The sequence below is a fragment of the Rosa chinensis genome, chromosome 6, assembly GCF_002994745.2.
Source record: "Rosa chinensis cultivar Old Blush chromosome 6, RchiOBHm-V2, whole genome shotgun sequence".
In the NCBI taxonomy this organism is placed as follows: Eukaryota; Viridiplantae; Streptophyta; class Magnoliopsida; order Rosales; family Rosaceae; genus Rosa; species Rosa chinensis.
In genome coordinates, this window is record NC_037093.1 from 7,512,260 (window position 1) to 7,532,650 (window position 20,391).

Here is a 20,391-nt window from a genome sequence, read left to right on the forward strand (position 1 = left end):
GGGTTGAACTGGTGAGGCTGACAGTCGGCTCGCGAGGAGACTAGGACTGGCGGGCGGTCACCGGTTTCAACGAGGTTGAGGGTTTGCTCCGGGGAGGCTTTGTAATCGCTGGGATTGATTGATTTGAGAGAGAGCTCCTTTCTGTATTGTCCTTAGCCTCTATATATAGGCTATTGCAGATTCATTGTCCAATAGGAATGAAATACTATATTTAGGCCACAGTTATTGGCCTTGAATCAAATCAAAACTCTTAATAGTTTTGATATCTATCGTAGGTAATAAGAGATTAACTCTGTTGTAGCAATCTCTAGCAAGGTTAATTACCTTTTGGAGTCCTGGACGTAATCTTCTTGGCCGCGAGCTGTTTGATATGCACGTCTCTTCCCGATGATTCTGGAGCTCAGTAACACACTATCGTGAGCATGCAATCATGCATGTATAATAAGATCATGTATATATTCTTTGCAATTAAAGATGCTTGCTTCCTTCCATAAATTCCACGTCCAGAATAATTGCATGGGACACCTTAATTGCATAGCCCAACGTCCAATCTTCCTTCCTTAATTGGCCCCCTGTAAGCAATTATATAAATATATACAATCTCACGCCAACTTGTGCAGTACTCATAAGCAAACTAACCATTATTAATTATCAAATATTTGATAATTAATAGTAAATCAATGAATATCCAGATTCGCCTCAGAATCGCTTGGCTCCAAGTAGGCCTTATTTGGCCTCTAAACAATATATTCTGAACTTATCGGAAATAAATAGCTTGGGCCACCGAATATTGGCCTAGATTTCGTCGAGTCCCCCATGTCGGAAAAAATATTTATTTTGGGCTCAAACAGATCGTTCAATTGGTTATAACTTATAACACGAAAAGGAGTGAATTCCTGCCTCGCGATCCAATAGATTCCAACATCTGGAATATTTGTAGATAAACTTTCCTTGTCTTGGCTAGGAAAGAATATAAAAATGCAAAACATTCCTTTCTTTGTGGTTTTGGTATATCAAACCGTTCTTTAAATACACAGTTTTCACTTCTAATCACAACGGACTCATTTGGATTCGTAAACAACGCAAAGAGAGAAGCTAATTTTCTGGTAAGTTTTTGTAGTAGTCATTTATTTAAATTATAGCCTTGATTGTTAACGTATTATGTTTGTTTAAATTTTTGTCGCAAATGTTGAAAGGTTAATACTTGATAATAGCGAAAGTATCCAACATTGTGTGACCAAAATTTAATTTTCATTCCCCTTAGTGATTCTTCCATAGTGTTTAGATAAGTTGTCCAAACGGTTCATTTGGATATATCGAATTGACAACTAGTTCTGTAATTTTAGATAACCAAGTATGTGCAAATATTTAAATATAAGAATTAAAGCACCAATTTTGTCAAATCGTAGGAGATAGCTAAGAATATCAAACCGGCAGAGCACACAGGGAATATCATGCAATAATTAATTAACTTTGTCAACTAAATTTTTTTTTTCCAGCGCAAAAAAAAATTAAAATTTATCACTTGAGTTTTTGAAAAACTAATTAGTGACTAGATAATCATCATCTTCTGCAAGTCTTTCTTTTTTGTAACTTAATTAAGCAACCCATATATTTTATCTTTTTTGGTAGTTAATTTAGCCAACGTGTTCTAGATCATCATTGTACCTCATTCTGTTAATAAGAGAAAATTTCTAGTTCATCTACCCAAACAGAGGAGGAGTCATCTGTTGAGAATATATACATCCCACATGGAAAAAATGGGACATTGCCTATAGGTTATAAGGGTTTGGGCCACTCCATCCATTGCCAATTGGTTTTAGATGTGAACTCCCAGATTACTTATCATGGTGTCAGAGCCGGTTATCCCATGTCTGCATGCCTTGCAGCCACACGGTCTCCACATCACCCAAAGTTGTCCACGTGTATGGCTTGAAAATTCGCCACACGTGCGGGGACGTGTTGAAAATATATACATCTCACATGGAAAAAATGAGACTTTGCCTATAGGTTTATAAGGGTTTGGGTCACTCTATCCATAGCCAATTAGTTCTCTGTTTATTTGTTTTGTACAATCTTATATTGTTCATAACAGTCATGTCCACAATATTGTTCATGATAGTTGAAATTAGAATCAGCACCGGGGGGGTGAGGGACACTTACTCTAATCAAACTTTTTCATTCTTTCTTTATTTCGTTAACACAACAAATTTTTGGTACAATGTCTCACTGCGTGGGTGCATAGTAATACATAGATAAATTCCAAAAAAATTATCAACAAATTATTGGTCATATCATTACGAATCATTCTGATCGATATTGATAGACTAGTTGATGACTGTTTGCAGTGCCAGTAATTGTCATAGGCAAGACTGAAGAGCGAAATGAGTGGAGCATGCGTTAAACAGTAGTAGAACAAATATCTCTTTCATGTACCAGATCCAACAGCACGCGTTAAACAGGAGTACATCCTGAGCTTTCCAACTTCTGTTATCACATACAAGGTTTCCAACTTCTGTTATCACATACAAGGTGCATACTCGATCCAGTCGATCACTGACTTGATGAATTTTCTGTATAGAATAAAAAATTAAAGGACTCTTTTACTTTTTAATGCATTTTAATACAATGTTTATTTCATAAGTTAAGATACTAATTACGATATGCTGTATGTCTAACATTATATAAGCCCCCACGCATGCATCAGTTTTAATGCTCCAAAATTACTAATATGATGGTTATGTTGAGCTTCACCCCCTGGCACAAGATTTTTTTTATTTTATTTTCCTTCTGAAATTCACTCTCTCACACACACATACAATAGCGGATCGAGATGCTAAAAACCTAAGCCATAATTATGTATTTATTATTGTGAGAAATGTTATACACGTACATGTGTAATACGTACATTATTGATTGTTTTCATGCTGAGTAGTAACTTTGTATATGTGGTGTAAAATCTTTGAAACTATTCAATATATCTTTCTCAACTTGTGAAAAGCCTATTACTTTAGTGGTACTCATTTAAATGACTCCCTACTATTTTATAACCAAATTCAAATTTGGTCATTTACGTGTCTAAACTTATCTCCGTTAGTCGCTTTTGTACACAAGGTTAAAAAATTTTGTTAAAAAAATCTGTCAATTGCTAGCAAGTAACTGTTGATGTATCAATTAAATTCTGACATGGCACTACGACCATGAGAGAGACGGACGTTGTGGTGCCATGTAAGCAATTAATTGCCACATCAGTAGTTAATTGCCACATTAACATTTAAAAAAAAAATTTAATCCCGGATTTGAAATCAACTAGTGGAGGTAAATTCATGTCCATAAATGATAAAATTTGATATTTGAGTACGCATGAAATTGATGAAAACACCCCATAATATATAATATGTAATTGATCCTTCAATCCTTTTTAGGGGAAATGATCAGTTACCCAATTTTAGGCACCAAATTGCCCACTTGCTCTACTAACATTTTTTAACCTCATTTACCCAAAACACTCTAAGGGATTATTTCTCTAATACCCAATTAATTCCTTTTTTATTTTTTTATTTTTTGGGGACTTTTTGCCCTCTCCTTCGTTCTCACTTAGAGAGAGAAGTCACCCTCCACCTTGCTGTGCTCCAGTGACCAGTGGCCGGCCGCGGTCTCCGGTGACCAGTCACCGGAGCACAGCAAGATGGAAGATGACTTCTCTCTCTAAGTGACTTCTTCTCTAAGTGAGAAAGAAGTCACTTAGAGAGAGAAGTCATCCTCCATCTTACTGTGCTCCGGTGATCAGTGGCCGGCCGCGGTCTCCTGCGACCGGTGACAGGAATCCGGTGGACTGGTGACCGGATTTCGGCGTCTGATTTTATTACCCCTCCCCCCCCCCCCAAATAATCATATTATTGCCCCCCAATAATAATATTATTGCCCCCAGTAGCAAGTTTATTAGGGATCAATATTAATTAAAAATGAATACGTTTATAATTTTGAAAGTTTTTGTAGGTTTATCCAAATAAATAATCTTATTACTGCCTCGTAATAATCTGATTACTGTCCCAATAAATATGTTATTTCCCTCCAATAATCTTTTTACTGCCGCCCAATAATCTTATTATTGGTGGGTGAAGCACGTGTGGGACGACAACCTAGAGAGAGAGTGAGAGAGAGAGAGAGAGGTGGGTTTGGTTTTCTGTTGGGTTTATTGGGATTTGAGAGTGGGGTTGGGGTGGAGGTTCACGAGTGGGGGTGGGGAGTGGGGTGGGGAGTGGGGATGACACAGGAGAGTGGATACCCTGCGCATGGAGCTTCCACCATCTCCATCGTTCATCATCATCTTCCACTTTGGTCAACTTCAGTTCAATTCCATCCACATCATCTTCAACCCAGAACCCAATTAGCCTCAAAACCTTTGAATTCGTTGAAAACAATCAAAACCCCTATTTGGTTATTTACCAAACAACATTTTTTCTCAATTGGGTCACTGAAAACTCCTCCTCCGTGGAGCTCAAGTCGGTCCTGAACGCAACAAGAATGTATGCCGCTCACCTCGTTCGATTAGAACGAGGTGGCCTGGATCGCATCGGATCGGACTGATCCGATTTGGACTGGGTTTCACAGATGCCTCACTGTACTCATCGGCGAAATGGCTTGGAGGTGCAGGTTCGAGGTTTACCGAGCAACGTCGAATCTGTGGCGGCCTGGATCGCATCTGATCGGACTGATCCGATCTGGACTGGGTTCACATATCCAAACTGGGGATCGATTTGCTTGGAGGAGGCGGCACTTTTATTTGGTGCGACGGGGATGGCGGAATGATGGCGTTGCCGAATTCGGGGATGGAGAAGAGAAATCGGTGGGTGAGGGGGGAGAGAAATCGGGGTGGGGTGGGTGGGGTGGGGGGAGAGAGAGTCGACAAGGAGAGAGAAATCGTTAGGGAGGAGGGAGGAGAGGAGAGAGAGAGAGAGAGAGAGAGAGAGAGAGAGAGAGAGAGAGAGAGAGAGAGAGAGAGAGAGAGAGAGAGAGAGAGAGAGAGAGAGAGAGAGAGAGAGAGAGAGAGAGAGAGAGAGAGAGAGATGTGTAATTCATTAATTAAAATGAGGGCAATACTGTCAATATATATTAGTTTGGGTTAATGGGGTTAAAAAACTCTTATGGCACATTTACTTACTTGGAATTGAAAATAATCATGAATCGGAGACAAGTAGAATGGGAGAAGAAAGGAATCGGTATTGATTTCGGATGAATAATTCCTAAACTCATCTCCCCCCTTCGTAATCGAATTCCTGAGTATTCATGAATTGATTCCTGATAAGGAGGTGGGACCTATATCCATTCCGATTCCTTCATGTGTTAGTAAACGCATGAATTTTTTTACCCGGAATCATTCTGATTCCTTTATGTTTTAGTAAACACAAGAATGTTTTTACCCCGTAATCATTCTCTTTCATTCCAAGTAAGTAAACGTGCTCTTAGTGGAGTAAGTGTGCAATTCTTAAGCTGAAATTGGGTTGGTCACGACCTTTTTTTTTATAGAAACCCTATGATAAATTTTAAGATGTGCACTCTGCTTTTAAGTAGTCAAATAAGTGGACTGCCAAATACTTGCATATGAAAATGTTTATTATCAGTAATCAATAATTACACCCTCCCTCAGTAATTACCTGCTTGATTGTGGTTCCAGTAATCTCTAATCATCATCAACCGTTGCAGTCCCAAGAATACATATATGAGGAAAATGGAAGGAAATATTGTAGCTGCTCCAACTGACATAGAAAGCTCGTACGATCCATTAGAAACTTTGATAAAGAAGGTGGATAGCTGTCTCCCCCGTCCCCTTTGCGTTGCATCTACCGGGTTCCGTATCGACTTCGCCGTGTACACGAGGAGGCCTACACACCTCGTGTAATCTCTATAGGCCCATTTCATCATGGAAATGAAACCTTGAAAGCCATGGAAGATCACAAAAAGTGGTACCTTAAATGTTTCATGGGCCGAACCAGTTCAAAGCTGAATGATTGTGCAAGAAAAATAGAAGACCAAGAAAAGAAATTGCGGAGTTGGTACGGTGAGACCATTGTGCGTAAAAGTGATGAATTTGTCACGATCATTTTTGTGGATGCCATCTTCGTCATTGAGTTCTTATGGAGGTACTGGGACGATAAATTGCGAGATGCAAATGACTGCATCTTTGGAAAACCAAGGATGGTAGAGGATATACTGACTGACTTGCTGATGCTTGAAAATCAGCTGCCATTCTTCATTCTCAAGGACCTTTTCGACTCAATTGCAAACAGAATTAAAGTCCCTAGTGTTGAGAGGCTTTCCATACGGTTTCTTCATCAGGAGTTTTCAGTTGGTGTCACAACTTTCGGGGGAATGTCATTAGAGGAGTTATTGACAAAAATAGATTCTTCCAACGAAGAAGTGCAACATCTTGTTGATCTCTTAAGAAAGCTATGGATAGCTCCTTTATCGAATGAACAAAGAAAATCTGCCACCAAAAAGAAAAAATCTGCAACAGCACCTAGCATTGAAAAGCTACACCTGGCAGGAGTCAAATTTAAGGTCAAATCAGACACGAACTTGTTTGACATACGATTCGATAAAGGGATTCTAATGATTCCAAGATTGAATATAGAGGATCCAACAGAGATTATACTTAGAAATTTAGTTGCCTTTGAACAATGCAGTACTACTTCTGACGATTATTACATTAGTGATTATGTTAGCATGATGGATGAGTTGGTGGACACTCCAAAAGATGCGGAGTTGCTTGTTAAGTACGACATTGTTAAAAATGATCTCGGAGGTGGCGATCACCAGTTGTCTAGCTTGATCAACAGCCTTTCAACTGGGATTCTATATGACTCAGGAAACTTCTATTATGGTGATCTTTGTGAAAACTGAACAAGTTCCACCGTACGAAGTGGCACCATAGCCTGGCAATTCTGAGACGCGATTATTTCAACACCCCTTGGGCAATTATTTCTTTCGTGGCAGCAGTTGTTGTCATCATATTCACTGCCGTTCAAGCTGTCTGCTCAATTATCTCTCTGAAGTGATCGAGCGTTTCTTCACTCTGTCGACTCTGCTATCTCATCCTTTTCCATCACTTTGGAGGTAAACGGTCTTAGTTGAGGCCATGAGTGTACGAGGAGACCAGCTTTTCTTGGAGTGAATGCAGAGTGTACGTGCTTTGTTGTTTCAACTGTGCTTGTAGCTAGGTTAATATCAACTTAGTATCATTGTTGAGTTGATTGAAGCTAGCGAACTGCTTGTTCAGTTTGCTACGTTGTTAAAATGTATTTTTTTTAAATCGTCAACGCCGTTAAATTTTTAGGGGTAAAAGCGATACTTCATGTATTTTGGTATAGTAAATCAATTTTAAAACAATGAAAATCCAAAATAATCCCCAAACTTTGACGTTGGGGAGACTCAAACACATCCCAACACATATGGGAATGAAAGCCCAACCACCAGAATGCTTGCTTGTTGTTAATATGTGGTAAACAAAAATTATATATATCATTTACTTTAAAAAACTTTTCTTTGACCGTTCTGTCATCTTCCTTCTCGTGTTGCAGCCTCTGCAAGTAGATCTCTCTCCTCCTTCTTCATTCCAGATTCCCAGCCACAAAGTTTCTTACTATTAATTTTTCTTCTTAAGTTGCAAATACTAGTAGCCCAAAATCTCAATCGTTCCTTCTTCAATTCTTCTATTTCTTCTTTCTTTTCTTCTGTTTTCTTCATCTCTTTTCTCTTTCTTTTCCTCTGTTAATATATCTGGAGATCAAAACTCGAACTCGCCGGCTTTCATGGTGTATTTGCCTCGGTAGATGGTTTTGAACAAAATACCTCGGTTTTGAGCCGAGGCCAGCCCTGACTCTCTCTCTCTTCTCTCTTCAGAAACTACATCGGAAAACCCGAGAAGCTTTTGGGCTTCACTCTGCCACCGTCACCAGTCGTTCGGAGTAGGAGTCGGAGGAGACGACACTCTGAACACTGCAACCCACTCCACCCTGCATCCTAGCGTGCCCCGGATATCATGGGCGAAAGACTAAGCAGTGTGGCGTCCAAAATCATAGGCGGAAATGGCATCCTCCACCGTTCTGTCGCCTCCTCTCATCGGCTCTGCGCCGGCATGGACCTCCCCATCGGCAAACACATCGTCCTTGACAAACCCCTTCCATCAACAACGAGCTTGTCTGGGACAACGGTACGTCGTTTCCCCAACCCTGTATCGATCACATCACCGACACCAATGGAAAGTGCAGAGGCTAGGAGGTTGGAAACGTCGTCGGAGGAGATAAGGCGGTCGACGATGAGGATTAAGGAGTCGGTGTGGGGGACGAGGGAGTTAAAGGGTTTCAAAATGGCGAGCTAGCGAGTAAGGGTCTTGGTGTCCGAGACCAGGTCGAAGATCTGGAGGCTCACGGGGTCCGGGAGCCGATCGAAGTCGTCTATTTCCATCCTCAGAAAGAGAGAGAGAGAGAGAGAGAGAGAGAGAGAGAGAGAGAGAGAGAGAGAGAGAGAGAGAGAGAGAGAGAGAGAGAGAGAGAGAGATGGGAATGTCATGGTTTTGGTGGAGGAGAAGAAGAGGATGGAGACGAGTGGTGAGAGAAGATGAATAGTAAAATGACGAAAATATCATTCAAAAGTTGACGGAGTTAACGATTATACTGTTGCTAGGTACGAAAATTAGGTTGGGCTCAAACACTCAGGTACTATTTTGATATATTTTGAAGTATATTTATGAAAATTAATAGTCTGGAAAAGTTCAGACACTGTTTGGACGAATTTCCATATATATATATATATATATATTTCACTTGATTCCGCTGCATACTCTGTGATTTTGTGTTTTTGCTACTGCATTGTTGTGATGGGTGGTGATGAAATTGAAGGTCAGGGATCAAGATCAATGAGGTCCAAAAGGTTGAGGTTTCTATCCGAAGTTCAGACGGTGGTTCTTTTGGGGGTACGAAACTCAATAGTACCAATTTTCGAACGTGGAAGAAGATTATGTTTGTCCATCTTCGTGGCATACACAAGATGGGGCATGTGACTGGAACAACCAAAGCTCCTAGTGAGGAGGATGTGGATGCCTATCTAAGTGGGAGGTTGATGATGGATCTGTGATGGCAATCTTATTCAAAGCCATGACTAAAGATGTGCTACAATTGGTGGAAGAGTGTGAGACTGCTGAAGCAATATGGAAGACATTGGGGATTTATATACAAATGAATCTGATTTTATACATGTTCATGAATTGATGTGCAAAACTGCCAGTTTGCAACAGAATGGGCAACCAGTAGCTGTGTATTTCACCAAGCTGAAGAATATTGGGCTAAAATTGATCAGAAGCATCCTTGCAAGATCAGGAATGAAGAAGATCTTGTGTGGTACCAGTAGGAGAAGGAACTTGAAAAGGTTCATGTATTCTGAGAGGGCTTGATGAGAAGCATAGCAGTGCCAAGGGAGAATTGCTCAGAATGACAGACCTTCCTAGTTTGAACATAGCTTTTACATACATTCGCAAGGATGAGTCTCAGCAGGAAAGTGCCAAACATGCACAGATTGAAGTATCTAGCCTAGCCATTCAGGCCAAGTCACCAGTACTTTTCCTTCAGCAGCAGAGTTCCGCCCCACTTTATTAGCAAGGTTTCCCACCAGGCTTCACTAACCGCCCTCGTCCTCAATAATCTTATTGCAAAGACCTTGGACATGTTCGAGAGACTTGTTGGAAACTGAATTGGTACCCTAAAAAGAAGGGTCATCATCCTAAGGCGAAGGCAGCTGCAGTTCAGTTGGTCCAAGAACCAGACTTCTATGGTGTGGCAGGACAAGATCATCGTATGCAGGTGGGGCTACTCCTACAGCCTCTGTAGCTGGTCGTGGTAAGATTGGTATGGCTTTAAAGGTTTCTAACTTTGTTGGTTCTGATACACGGATTATTGTTCTAATGCCTCCGATCATATGACTTATGATAAATCATATTTTATTGAATTGTCTTCCCCACCAGTGTCCTATGTAACCAATGCCAATGGTGAGGCTTTTCATGTGTTAGGATAAGGGTCAATTCATATTACTCCCACCTTAGAACTTCATAATGTGTTATATGTGCCTGACTTGTCTCACCATTTGATATTTGTTGCCCAATTGAATATTGAGTCTAAATGCTCCGTAGCCTTTTATCCTATGTATGTGATTTTTCATGATCTTCTCACCAGTGAGATAATCGGTCGGGGGTATCTGAGGGGCAAGTTGTTCCATCTGGATCAAACATACGCAGGGTAGAAACCAGGAACACAGTCCCGCGCCGCTTTGACTTCGAGTTCTGATAAGCTAAGTCAGATTTGGTTGTGGCATCGCTGTTTAGGGCATCCCTCTTTTAGTCTTATGAGAAAAACCATGCCTACTTTGTTTATTGGTGTGGATAAGTCTATTTTACATTGTGAAACATGTGTTTTGGCCAAGAGTCATCGTGCAACTTATTCTCCTAGTATTTCTAATAAAAGTGTTATTCCTTTTGAGTTGATTCATTCTGATGTTTAGGGACCTTCTAGAGAGCCCACTATATCGGGTATGAGATACTTTGTGTTGTTTATTGATGATTGCATAAGATTGTCATGGGTTGCTCTTCTTAAAACCAAAGATGAAGTTTTTCCAGCTTTTCAAACCTTTCGTACTCTTGTTCAAATACAATACCATAACACCATTAAAGTCCTTCGTTTTGACAATGGGGGAGAGTATGTTAATCATGTTTTCCAATAGTTTTTCAAAACCCATGGGATTGTTCACCAAACTACGTGTCTACAAACACCAGAACAAAATAGAGTGTCTGAAAGGAAAACCGTCTTAGTTTGACAGAACCCGACCCAAGTTTCACCCTAAAACCCGGATACGAGCCTGTGGGACCCACTTTAAGTGAAATCCTACCAAAAAATCGACAGAACCTCCCCTAAAATTGGCTACCCAAAATTTTACAAAACCTGGACATGCTTAAACTAAACTCACACTCCTAGATACATTCCAATATTTACATTCCAAGTGAATATGTTACATTCTGATAGGACAAGTGTCACCTTAACTTCACTACGATAATAGATTCTCAAACATTAACATTCTCCAAAGTAAACTGGTTATCAGAGCAGATATACACAATTAAGCCGATATCATACAAGGTAGGTTAAGTAATAACCTACAGACAAAACAGAAGAGCAAATTCCTATGCCTCAAGTTCCTGGACGCGATCTAGGCAAATCTGAAATCTGGGCATTTGAAAACAAACGGCCCAGGGGAAAACATTTAAAATCCGTTAGAGTGAGTGGACAAAACTGAAATAATTAATGAAACTGATGCTTGAATGCTTTCCCATTTCCTCATTACTAAAAAAAAAAATCCGACACGCAGCGAGATTTTAAAAACAATCCAAATCCTTCCTTTAAAACTATCCTTTCATGAAAATCGTTCGATGACTAGAGAGGACTGCTGTCTAATCATCTCATGCCATCTGGAAGGGACTGTCGTCCAGATGACGCATCGGATGGGACTACCAACCAGAATGTAGGAGGCAGTGGTTAGAGGGGACTGCCGACTAACCACAGGTAGTTAGAGGGACTACCAACTAATTACCTCATCTGGAGGGGACTGCCGACCATATGACTCACCGGAGGGACTGCCGACCGGGTTATAGTCTGGAGGGGACTGCCGACCAGACTATTACCTAGAGGGGACTGTCGACTAGATAATGTACGCATGCGCCGAAACTAGCCTCCTTGCCAACTCCTTTCTTTAAATTCTTTTCTTTTCACAAAACCACATTTACTCAAATAATAATCCATTATAAATTTAATACTGTGCTGCATGCATTATTTAAATAAAACAAAAGTCTACTCACAGGTGAATCTCGCAGCTAATCCTGCTGCCTGCCCGTGTCCTTCTCGCTTGAGGGCTCAATACGTCCTGTGGTAAAAGGACAGGATATAATTAACCTCGACAAGAAATTAATTTAAGAGTTAATCCTTTGGAATTAATACTCATTACCCAAAAGAAATTTCCTCTAACAACCAATTCTTCAATTTAGGATTCAATTCTCAAATTTCAGAATTCCTTACAATGTCAATGCCATCTAAACTCTTTAACAACTCAACCATAATTTAACCACCAAAATATAAAATAATTCCTTCCCAAAATTCCCAATTTCTCTCTTAATTTTCCCTTTTTAATCCACAATCACTTCTCCAACTTCCAGCAACCACTCCAACCTCAAACTCCAATGAATCTTACTATCCAAACAACCTTAATCTAACACAAAACTCAAAGATTAAATCCAATTCCTCAACTTATTTAGCTCAAAATCATCTTCACAACACACCCAACAATTACCATACCTACAACAACAACAGCCAAATTCAAGCAGAATTGGCCGGAAAGATCAAACAAAAATCAAGAACTCGACAGGTACTGTTCACACCCTCAAACACCTTCAAATCTTCCTCCACCGATCAAAATAAGCTGCAACAAGGTTAGGAACACGTTCAGCACTTCACCAACAACCAAAACCCTCAAAGAATCCGGGCGGAAACCTCCAGAAACTGGAGATCAAAGAAAATCCCGATTTTTCCCATTTCTGAAATTCTCTTCAAAACTCAAAAACCAAGACTACCCAAAGTGAAAAACTTGCATAACTAGGTAGAGAAGAAGGAGAGGATCACGCCATGCCAAACGATTCGTCCTGGGGTGGCCGGACGGCGACGAAATAGCCGGAAAACCAAAAACGGCGAAAAGGAGAAGAAAGGAGGAGGGGAGGTCGGGTCTGTCTCGATTTGGCAGCTTTGACTTCTCTCTCCTCAATCCCAAAATGGAAATTCTTTAAAAAAACCACTATGAATAGTAACTTCCCTTTTTGGTCACAACTTTCCGGATAAAACTCCGATTTAGCCAAACTACGTGTCCACGAACTCGATTTTTCGTATACTACGGCATTCACAAAGAAATTCCCTAATTTACCGAACTCAAGAAAAAGTCACTCCTCAGTCAATAATGGTAAAATGTAACTAGTAAAAATTTTAAGGTACAGGGCATTACATAGTTGATATGGCTCGTGCCTTCTCTTTAGTGCTCATATGCCTAAGTATCTTTGAGGCAATGTTGTACATGCTTCCTCCCATCTTATCAATCGTCTACCATCTAGTGTCCTTCAGGTAAAAATTTCATTTGAGGTTCTTGCAACTCATATATCCTTACCTTCATTTCATAATCTTCCAGCTAGTGTCTTTGGTTGTGTTGCTTTTGTCCATGTCCCTAAAAACCAGAGGTCTAAATTGGATGCCCGGCCACTTAAGTGTGTGTTTGTTGGCTACGGAGGCTATTAGAAAGGGTACAAGTGCTATCATCCTCCTACCAGCAAGTACTATGTCACTATGGATGTTACTTTCTTTGAGGACATGAGCTATTTTTCCTCTTCAGATACAGCTCTTCAGGGGGAGAATTCATATTTTGAAGAGCTGTATCATGGAGAAGAGGAGGAATTAAAAGGAGGAGAGGAAGTGACGCAGGCAGAAGGTATTTTGACGGATCCAGTTAAGACCATCAACTTGTCACCTCCAGAAGCAAAAACTCCAGACATCCAAGCACAAGTTTCAATCACTGAAAATGAAGTTGCAGACACAACTGCCCCTCAGGTTATAGCTCCTACCCTGACCCACAGCTTCCTGATACTGAAGATCACTCATCTGAGATATGTCCACCCACTGGTACTAATAGTAGTGAATCTAATGTTGGGCAATATTTGTTACCAAATAGGACTACTCGGGGTCAACCAACCAAAAGATTTGAACCTACTCTTACTGCCAAATCAAAATACCCAGTAGCCAGTTATATGTCCACTAGGAGGTTATCTAAGTCATATGAATCATTTGTAAATCAAATATCTACTGTATCAGTGCCTAACAAAGTGCAAGATGCATTGGGGATCTAAAGTGGAGGAAAGCAATGGAGGAAGAGATGGAGGTGTTGCAGAAGAACAATACTTGGCAACTTGTGCCTCCACCACAAGGCAAGAAGGCTGTAAGTTGTCGTTGGGTGTTTACCGTGAAGCATAATGCAGATGAATCAATGATTGATACAAAGCACGCCTTGTAGCCAAGAGGTTTACTCAGACATATGGCATAGACTACGATGAAACATTTGCTCATGTTGCCAAGATGAACAATATTTGGATTCTGCTCTCTTTTGCTGCTAGTTTAAACTGGCCACTCCGACAGTTTGATGTCAAGAATGCATTCCTTCATAGAGAGTTAGCTGAGAAGGTGTAATGAGCCTTCCACCTGGGTATGTAGTTGCTTCTCCTGATGATTTTGTATGCAAATTGAGAAATTCTATGTATGGTCTCAAACAGTCAACCCGTGCTTGGTTTGGAAGATTTGCACAGTTCATGCAAAAGGTTGGTTACAAAAAAAGCAACTCAGACCATACCTTGTTCCTCAAGCATCAACAAGGGAATGTAACAGCTCTAATTATTTATGTGGATGACATGGTAATCACTGGCAGTGATACTGTTGAGATGGATAGACTGCAGAGACAGCTAGCCTCTGAGTTTGAGATGAAGGACTTGGGGTGAACTTAAGTACTTCTTAGGAATTGAGGTAGCCAGGGGAGAGAAGGATCTACTTGTGCCAGAGCAAGTACGTTCTTGACTTGCTGACAGAGACAGGATTATTGGATTGCAAACCTATTGATACTCCTATTGAGCAGAACCATTGTTTAGCTGAGTATCCAGATCAGGTACCTACTGATCGAGCTCGCTATCAGAGGTTAGTTGGGCGTTTGATTTATTTGGCTCATACTAGACCAAATGTTGCATATTTAGTGAGTGTGGTGAGTCAGTTCATGCATAACCTTAGTGAGAGTCACATGGATACTGTTATGCGAATTTTGAAGTACTTAAAGTCTGCTCCAGGAAGGGGAGTGTTGTTTTCTAAACACAACAACATTCTTGAGGTTTGTGGCTTCACAGATGCAGATTGGGCTGAAAACATTACAGACAAGAGGTCAACATCAGGTTACTTTACCTTTGTAGGAGGTAATTTGGTTACATGGAAGAGTAAAAAGCAAAATGTTGTGGCACGATCTAGTACTAAGGCCGAATATAGAGATATGGCTCAGGGAGTGTGTGAATTGCTGTGGTTGAGAAATCTGTTACGTAATCTGGGTTTCAAACTCAAAAGTACTATGCAGTTGTATTATGACAACAAGGCAACTATTGACATATCACAGAATTCAGTACAGCATGATCGTACTAAGCATGTAAAGGTTGACCGTCACTTTATAAATGAGAAGCTAGATGCCAAAATTATTAGTTTTCCTTTCGTTACAATTGAAGGGCAACTTACAGATATACCAGGAAAGTGTTTTACGACTCACTAAGCAAGTTAGGCATGGTTGATGTGTATGTGTCAACTTGAAGGGAAGTGTTAGTGTGAGTCATGACATAATATTAGGAATGAAATATATTGTAATTATATTGTAGTTAGTGCTTATCTATTCTTTGTGTGGTAGAGAATACAAACTACAATTGTATTCTTGTAATCCTCTTTATATACCTCTATTGTGAGATGAATAGTATATCAAACAATTCATTCTCTCAATATTTTATTGTTCTGTTTGACTAACTTGAAGAGGAATGAGATTCATAAAGCGTAGTTTGATGGATTACCGTTATCAATCAGGTACAAAACGATCTGTTATATATGCTGTGGTCGACCAGTTCTGTTCCTCAGCTTTGTTCCCGTCTACAAATCAGAAATAGAAAATCCAAGAACTAATTAATCCATTAAGAAGAGAAAGACATTGTTATTTGGGAAAGACCAGTGAAGGATTTGAAGCTGTTTAAAATATGAGATACATTCTTAGTGGAATTGGGAATTTTATTCAAAACCCCATGAATATCTTTGAATATCTCACCAATACCATCATCTATATTTTATTGCTAGTTTGATTCCTTTAATCCAAGTTCACAATATTGAATTCATGGCATCTGTCATTATGTTACCGTTAGATTTACAACTTCCAAAATATTAGTTAAAACCTGTAAAATTTTCACGTGATTTTTTGTTCACCAAAAGACGATCTATGTGTTCATAAAAGTAGTGACATACATGAGTTTTATAGTCGATAAATTTGACTAGCTAACGGAAAACTTGTAAGTTTGTAACAAAGTCGTAGCGGTAGCGTCCAAAAGTACATTATTTTTATTCATGCACATTAACAAATCAGTGTGAAAGTATAATAAAAGTCAAAAGTCACTAGATTGTGTATACGCGGTTACGAACTATTTGAAATCCATTATAAATATAAGAGTCCTCGGCTCAAAACATCAAATAAGTATATACCCTATGCCAGTTTTGAGCTAAGCAATTGCTTCATAATGGGTGCACACTACTAGTAGTAGTAGATGAAACTCATATATATGTGCTGACCAATTTTTCCATCAAGGAGGCAACAAGATTAACCAACGGAATAATACTCTATATAAGGAAATAAAGAAAAACAAAAAAAAAAAAAAGAGAGTGGGAACTTTTCCACACTACTACAGCAACCCTCACACAAAACCCACAAAAACCTCTACTACAGGTTCCAACTTGTACACCTACCCCCTCAATACCAATCAAAACGACGTGTTTTGATCCTTCCTAGTCTTACAAGGGATCCATTTGGGTCACCACAATGGGGCTCCGAACCACATGCTGCTTCCCATCGCTCCAATATAGCGCCCCGAACACACCCCCGACTCACCCAACACGATGTTGCTTCTATCCACCGCCACCGTCACCAAGTAGCTCCGCTTCTTCACCGCCTCCGTGAACACCAGCTTCGACGGCTTCACCGTCACCTTCACTCCTTTAGGCGCCTCTATCATGGGCCTGTATACCGCATTGGGCTGGCCCACATTCGTCACCGTCCGAATAAACGTCTTGCTGGACGGCCCCGCCGAGGAAGTCGGAAACAACGCGGCGATTGACGGGTAGTTCAGATTTCCCGGCGAAGTCTTTTTCCCCGGACATTTCGGCGGCGACCGAGTGATCACCTGGATTACTCTCGGCCCGTACCCGACCGAGCAGAGAAACCGGACGTAATCCTCACCGGTGATATCATATACCAGACCCGGGTCCATGGCCCGATCCAAATTCAAATGACCCGCCCCTAAATCATAAGGAGTGGAGGGATTTCCAGTAGCTTCATCAGTCATGGTCTTGTTCTGATTATTGGTGATGCCAGCAGTCGTCATCATCGCCGATCTTATCACCGCCGGACTCCAATCGGGGTGAGCCGACTTGAGCAGAGCGGCGGCTCCGCTCACGTGAGGGGCAGCCATTGATGTTCCCGAGAGGATATTAAACTCTGTTTTCCGGTTATCCGCATCCAACCCGGTTGGGCCCACCGCGTCGGTCCAAGCAGCGAGAGATGTTAACTCCGGGAGCGATCAGATCCGGCTTCAGAATCTCCGGGTTCAATCCGTTTGGCCCTCTACCCGAAAACGAAGCAACCACCGGAGCCGGCTTGATTCCGATCACAGTCCCCTGGAAGTCGATAGTAGCTGAAGGAGTCTTGGTGGACGACACATAAGCTTTGACGGCGTCACCTTCGTCGGCGCCGACAGCTGCGGTGGGGAGAAGGTGAGCATCGCCGACGAGTCCTTCGCCGTTGGAGATTCCGTTAGCCAGGATCATCCCCACACCTCCTGCTTTCTTCACCACCATACCTTTCGCCACTCTGGGATTGTTTCCCCTGTCGCAAATTACGATTTTGCCCCTCACCTGACGCGGGTCCAGGGAGTTCTCCATGCACAGTGAAGTAGAGAGCATACCTGACTTTCCGGGATAGACCAGAGGGTACATCTTCCCCTTCAGCGGAGCTCCGGCGTATAGAGAAACGCCAGAGAGTCTCCGGCCGTCGCCTAGGACTACCACCGCCGGGAAGTTCCGATCGATTGTTCCCGCTCCGACAGTCGTCAGCCAAGGCGCCAGGTTCGTCACCGACATTCCGTTAGGTCCGTCGTTCCCGGCGGAGGCCGAAACAAACACTCCATGCGAAACGGCGCCGAATGATCCGATTGCAATCGGATCGAGATAATAGGGAGAAGAAATTCCATCGCCGCCTCCAATTGAGATTGAAATGACATCAACGCCGTCGTTGACGGCGGCGTCGAAGGCGGCCAGAATATCGGAGTCGAAGCAACCGGAGTCCTTCCAGCAGACCTTGTAGACAGCCAAGCGAGATTTCGGAGCAACTCCCTTTGCGATGCCGGAAGCGTAGCCGGACATGCTAGCCTCGAAGGCGTACCGCCCGGCGGCGGTGGACGCCGTGTGAGTCCATGGCCGTCGGCATCTCTGGGAGACCGGAATTCAACTGAGCCGTTGATCGCGGTTATCGGACCGCCAGCATTGGCGGCGGCTTCATGACCTTTGATGAAGAACCGAGCTCCGATCACCTTCTTATTGCAATTCCGAGCTGTAAATTTAACTCCGGTCTCACAGACCCCTCTCCACCGCTTCGGAACCGGACCGAGATTCCTATCGGAAAAGCTCCGACGCTCCGGCCAAACTCCAGTGTCGAAAACCCCGACGATGACGTCAGAGCCGTAATCGGATTCGGACCAGAGCCCCTTCTGGTTTCTCAGGCCGAGGAACTGCGGCGAGCGGGTGGTGTGGAGCTGGCGGCGGCGGTCTTCGAACACGTGGAGGACGGCAGGGTGTTGGCTGAGGGAGGCAACTTGGTCGGGGCTGAGAGTTGCGGAGAAGCCATGGAAAACGGTGTCGTATACGTGGAGGATTTGAGGTGGGTCGGCGAATTCGGAAGTGTACCAGTGGTAATGGGACTGGAAAATCGACGGCTTGGAGAATCTGTCGATTCTGAAGATGAAGGTCTTCACCGTCTGATCGAGGGGCTCTGATTCGATCTGAGATATGAAGAAGAAGATGAAGATGAGGGAAATGGAGAGAAAGGTAGCCATAAGTAAGAGTGAAGTGAACTACTGAGTAGAACCGACAGAGAAGAGTGGGAGATATAAGTGAGATTATTGTCCTTTTTGATTAATTTATTAATCTCATAGTGGTTTAATTAGTGGTTTAATTATTTTTTTTGACGGTCAAGGGTGATATAATTTGGTCTAATGAGTCAGCCCACTTTTCGTGCGGGGCCCAAAAGATATTTGGAACTTATCCGGGATATAGCTTTACCGAAAACGACGTCGGGTTGTGGGACCTTTGCTTCGGAACGACTCTTTGGAATAAATTAAGCTGGATTACAGTTTCTAAATAAAGAGAGAGAGAATAAAGAAAAGAAAAGAGAGGGGTATTAAAGAGATGGGTCCTTTCAATTACGGGGTTCCGCCCTTTACTCCTCAAATGGAGGGCTGTGGGATATTTTCTTCCCCAATAGGGAGCCCCCGCGTGATGGTTAATTAATCATCACCGTTGGTTTGGAGAGGTCAAGATCATCATATCTTGTTTTTTGTCGACAAAATCATCATCATATCTTGTTGAGAAATTCTATTGTACGGGCTGATGGCAAATAGTATCTAACCGATACCGATATTATTGTGAGAGAGCTGTTGTATGCAGCAGTAACTATATCTAAGATTTTTAGTTAATATATTTGTTGGTTTAGTTTGGTTTCAATTATCTTTTATCAGTTCGGTGTAGTTAGGTGTGATTTATCAGTTGTCGGTTTTAGTTTCAAAAATCCACCAATAGATACATAGACATTGACTAGCATCTTTCTTGTTGTCATGAAACAGTTTCAAATTATCACGTGTAAGTCCTTCTTTTGTGGTAGTGAACTACTGATAAATCAGTGTCTATTGGAAATTATTGTCTTTTGACAATAGTGTCCATTCACAATTAAATGAATTTTGTTTCTGTTCGATAATGAAATTTGACTTATAATAGTGGATCATTGATTACTCAACTTTTATAAATTGGGACTTATTAAAGAGTACCGTTATTTACATAGTACGTGGCATTTCGTTTGTTGCTAAGGAAATTTATATTTCCTTGTATCATGCAAATGATCAAGTACGACGGGGCTCATAAAGTTTGTATGATCCTCCTTTTGCCTATTTCGGACATTCACATGCTAATTGGGAGGTACATCTACCATTAAGCTGGTGACTCATGTAAAATCCACATGCAACATTTAACTACTGATTTTCATTTACTTTTATTTCAAGTCCCTACAATGGTTAATAAAATGATGTTACATGCATGGAATTCATCATTCAACTTTAGGTCTTTGTCATGAAGATGTTGTCTCAAAACTAGCTAGAATCATTTTAAATTTTCTCATTTCTCTTTTTTGATCGAGAAAAAAAAATCCTTAACTAAACTTGTA

General features: G+C 41.4%; 1 protein-coding gene, 1 long non-coding RNA gene and 1 pseudogene across 2 annotated transcripts; 2 read left to right on the forward strand and 1 right to left on the reverse strand.

The window, feature by feature from the left end:
* The first annotated feature begins 1,064 nt into the window (after positions 1–1,064).
* LOC121049835 lies at positions 1,065–5,771 on the forward strand. The gene is made up of 3 exons (XR_005801433.1): positions 1,065–1,106; positions 2,349–2,532; positions 5,678–5,771. It is a non-coding gene; the product is annotated as an uncharacterized LOC121049835 (long non-coding RNA).
* A 175-nt stretch (positions 5,772–5,946) lies between these two features.
* LOC112170730 (UPF0481 protein At3g47200) lies at positions 5,947–6,903 on the forward strand. Its single transcript, XM_024308040.1, has one exon. The coding sequence runs from the start codon at positions 5,947–5,949 to the stop codon at positions 6,901–6,903; it is 957 nt and encodes a 318-aa protein (XP_024163808.1).
* Positions 6,904–16,323: 9,420 nt separating this feature from the next.
* Positions 16,324–19,048, reverse strand: LOC112172620 (annotated as a pseudogene).
* Between the last annotated feature and the right edge of the window lie 1,343 nt (positions 19,049–20,391).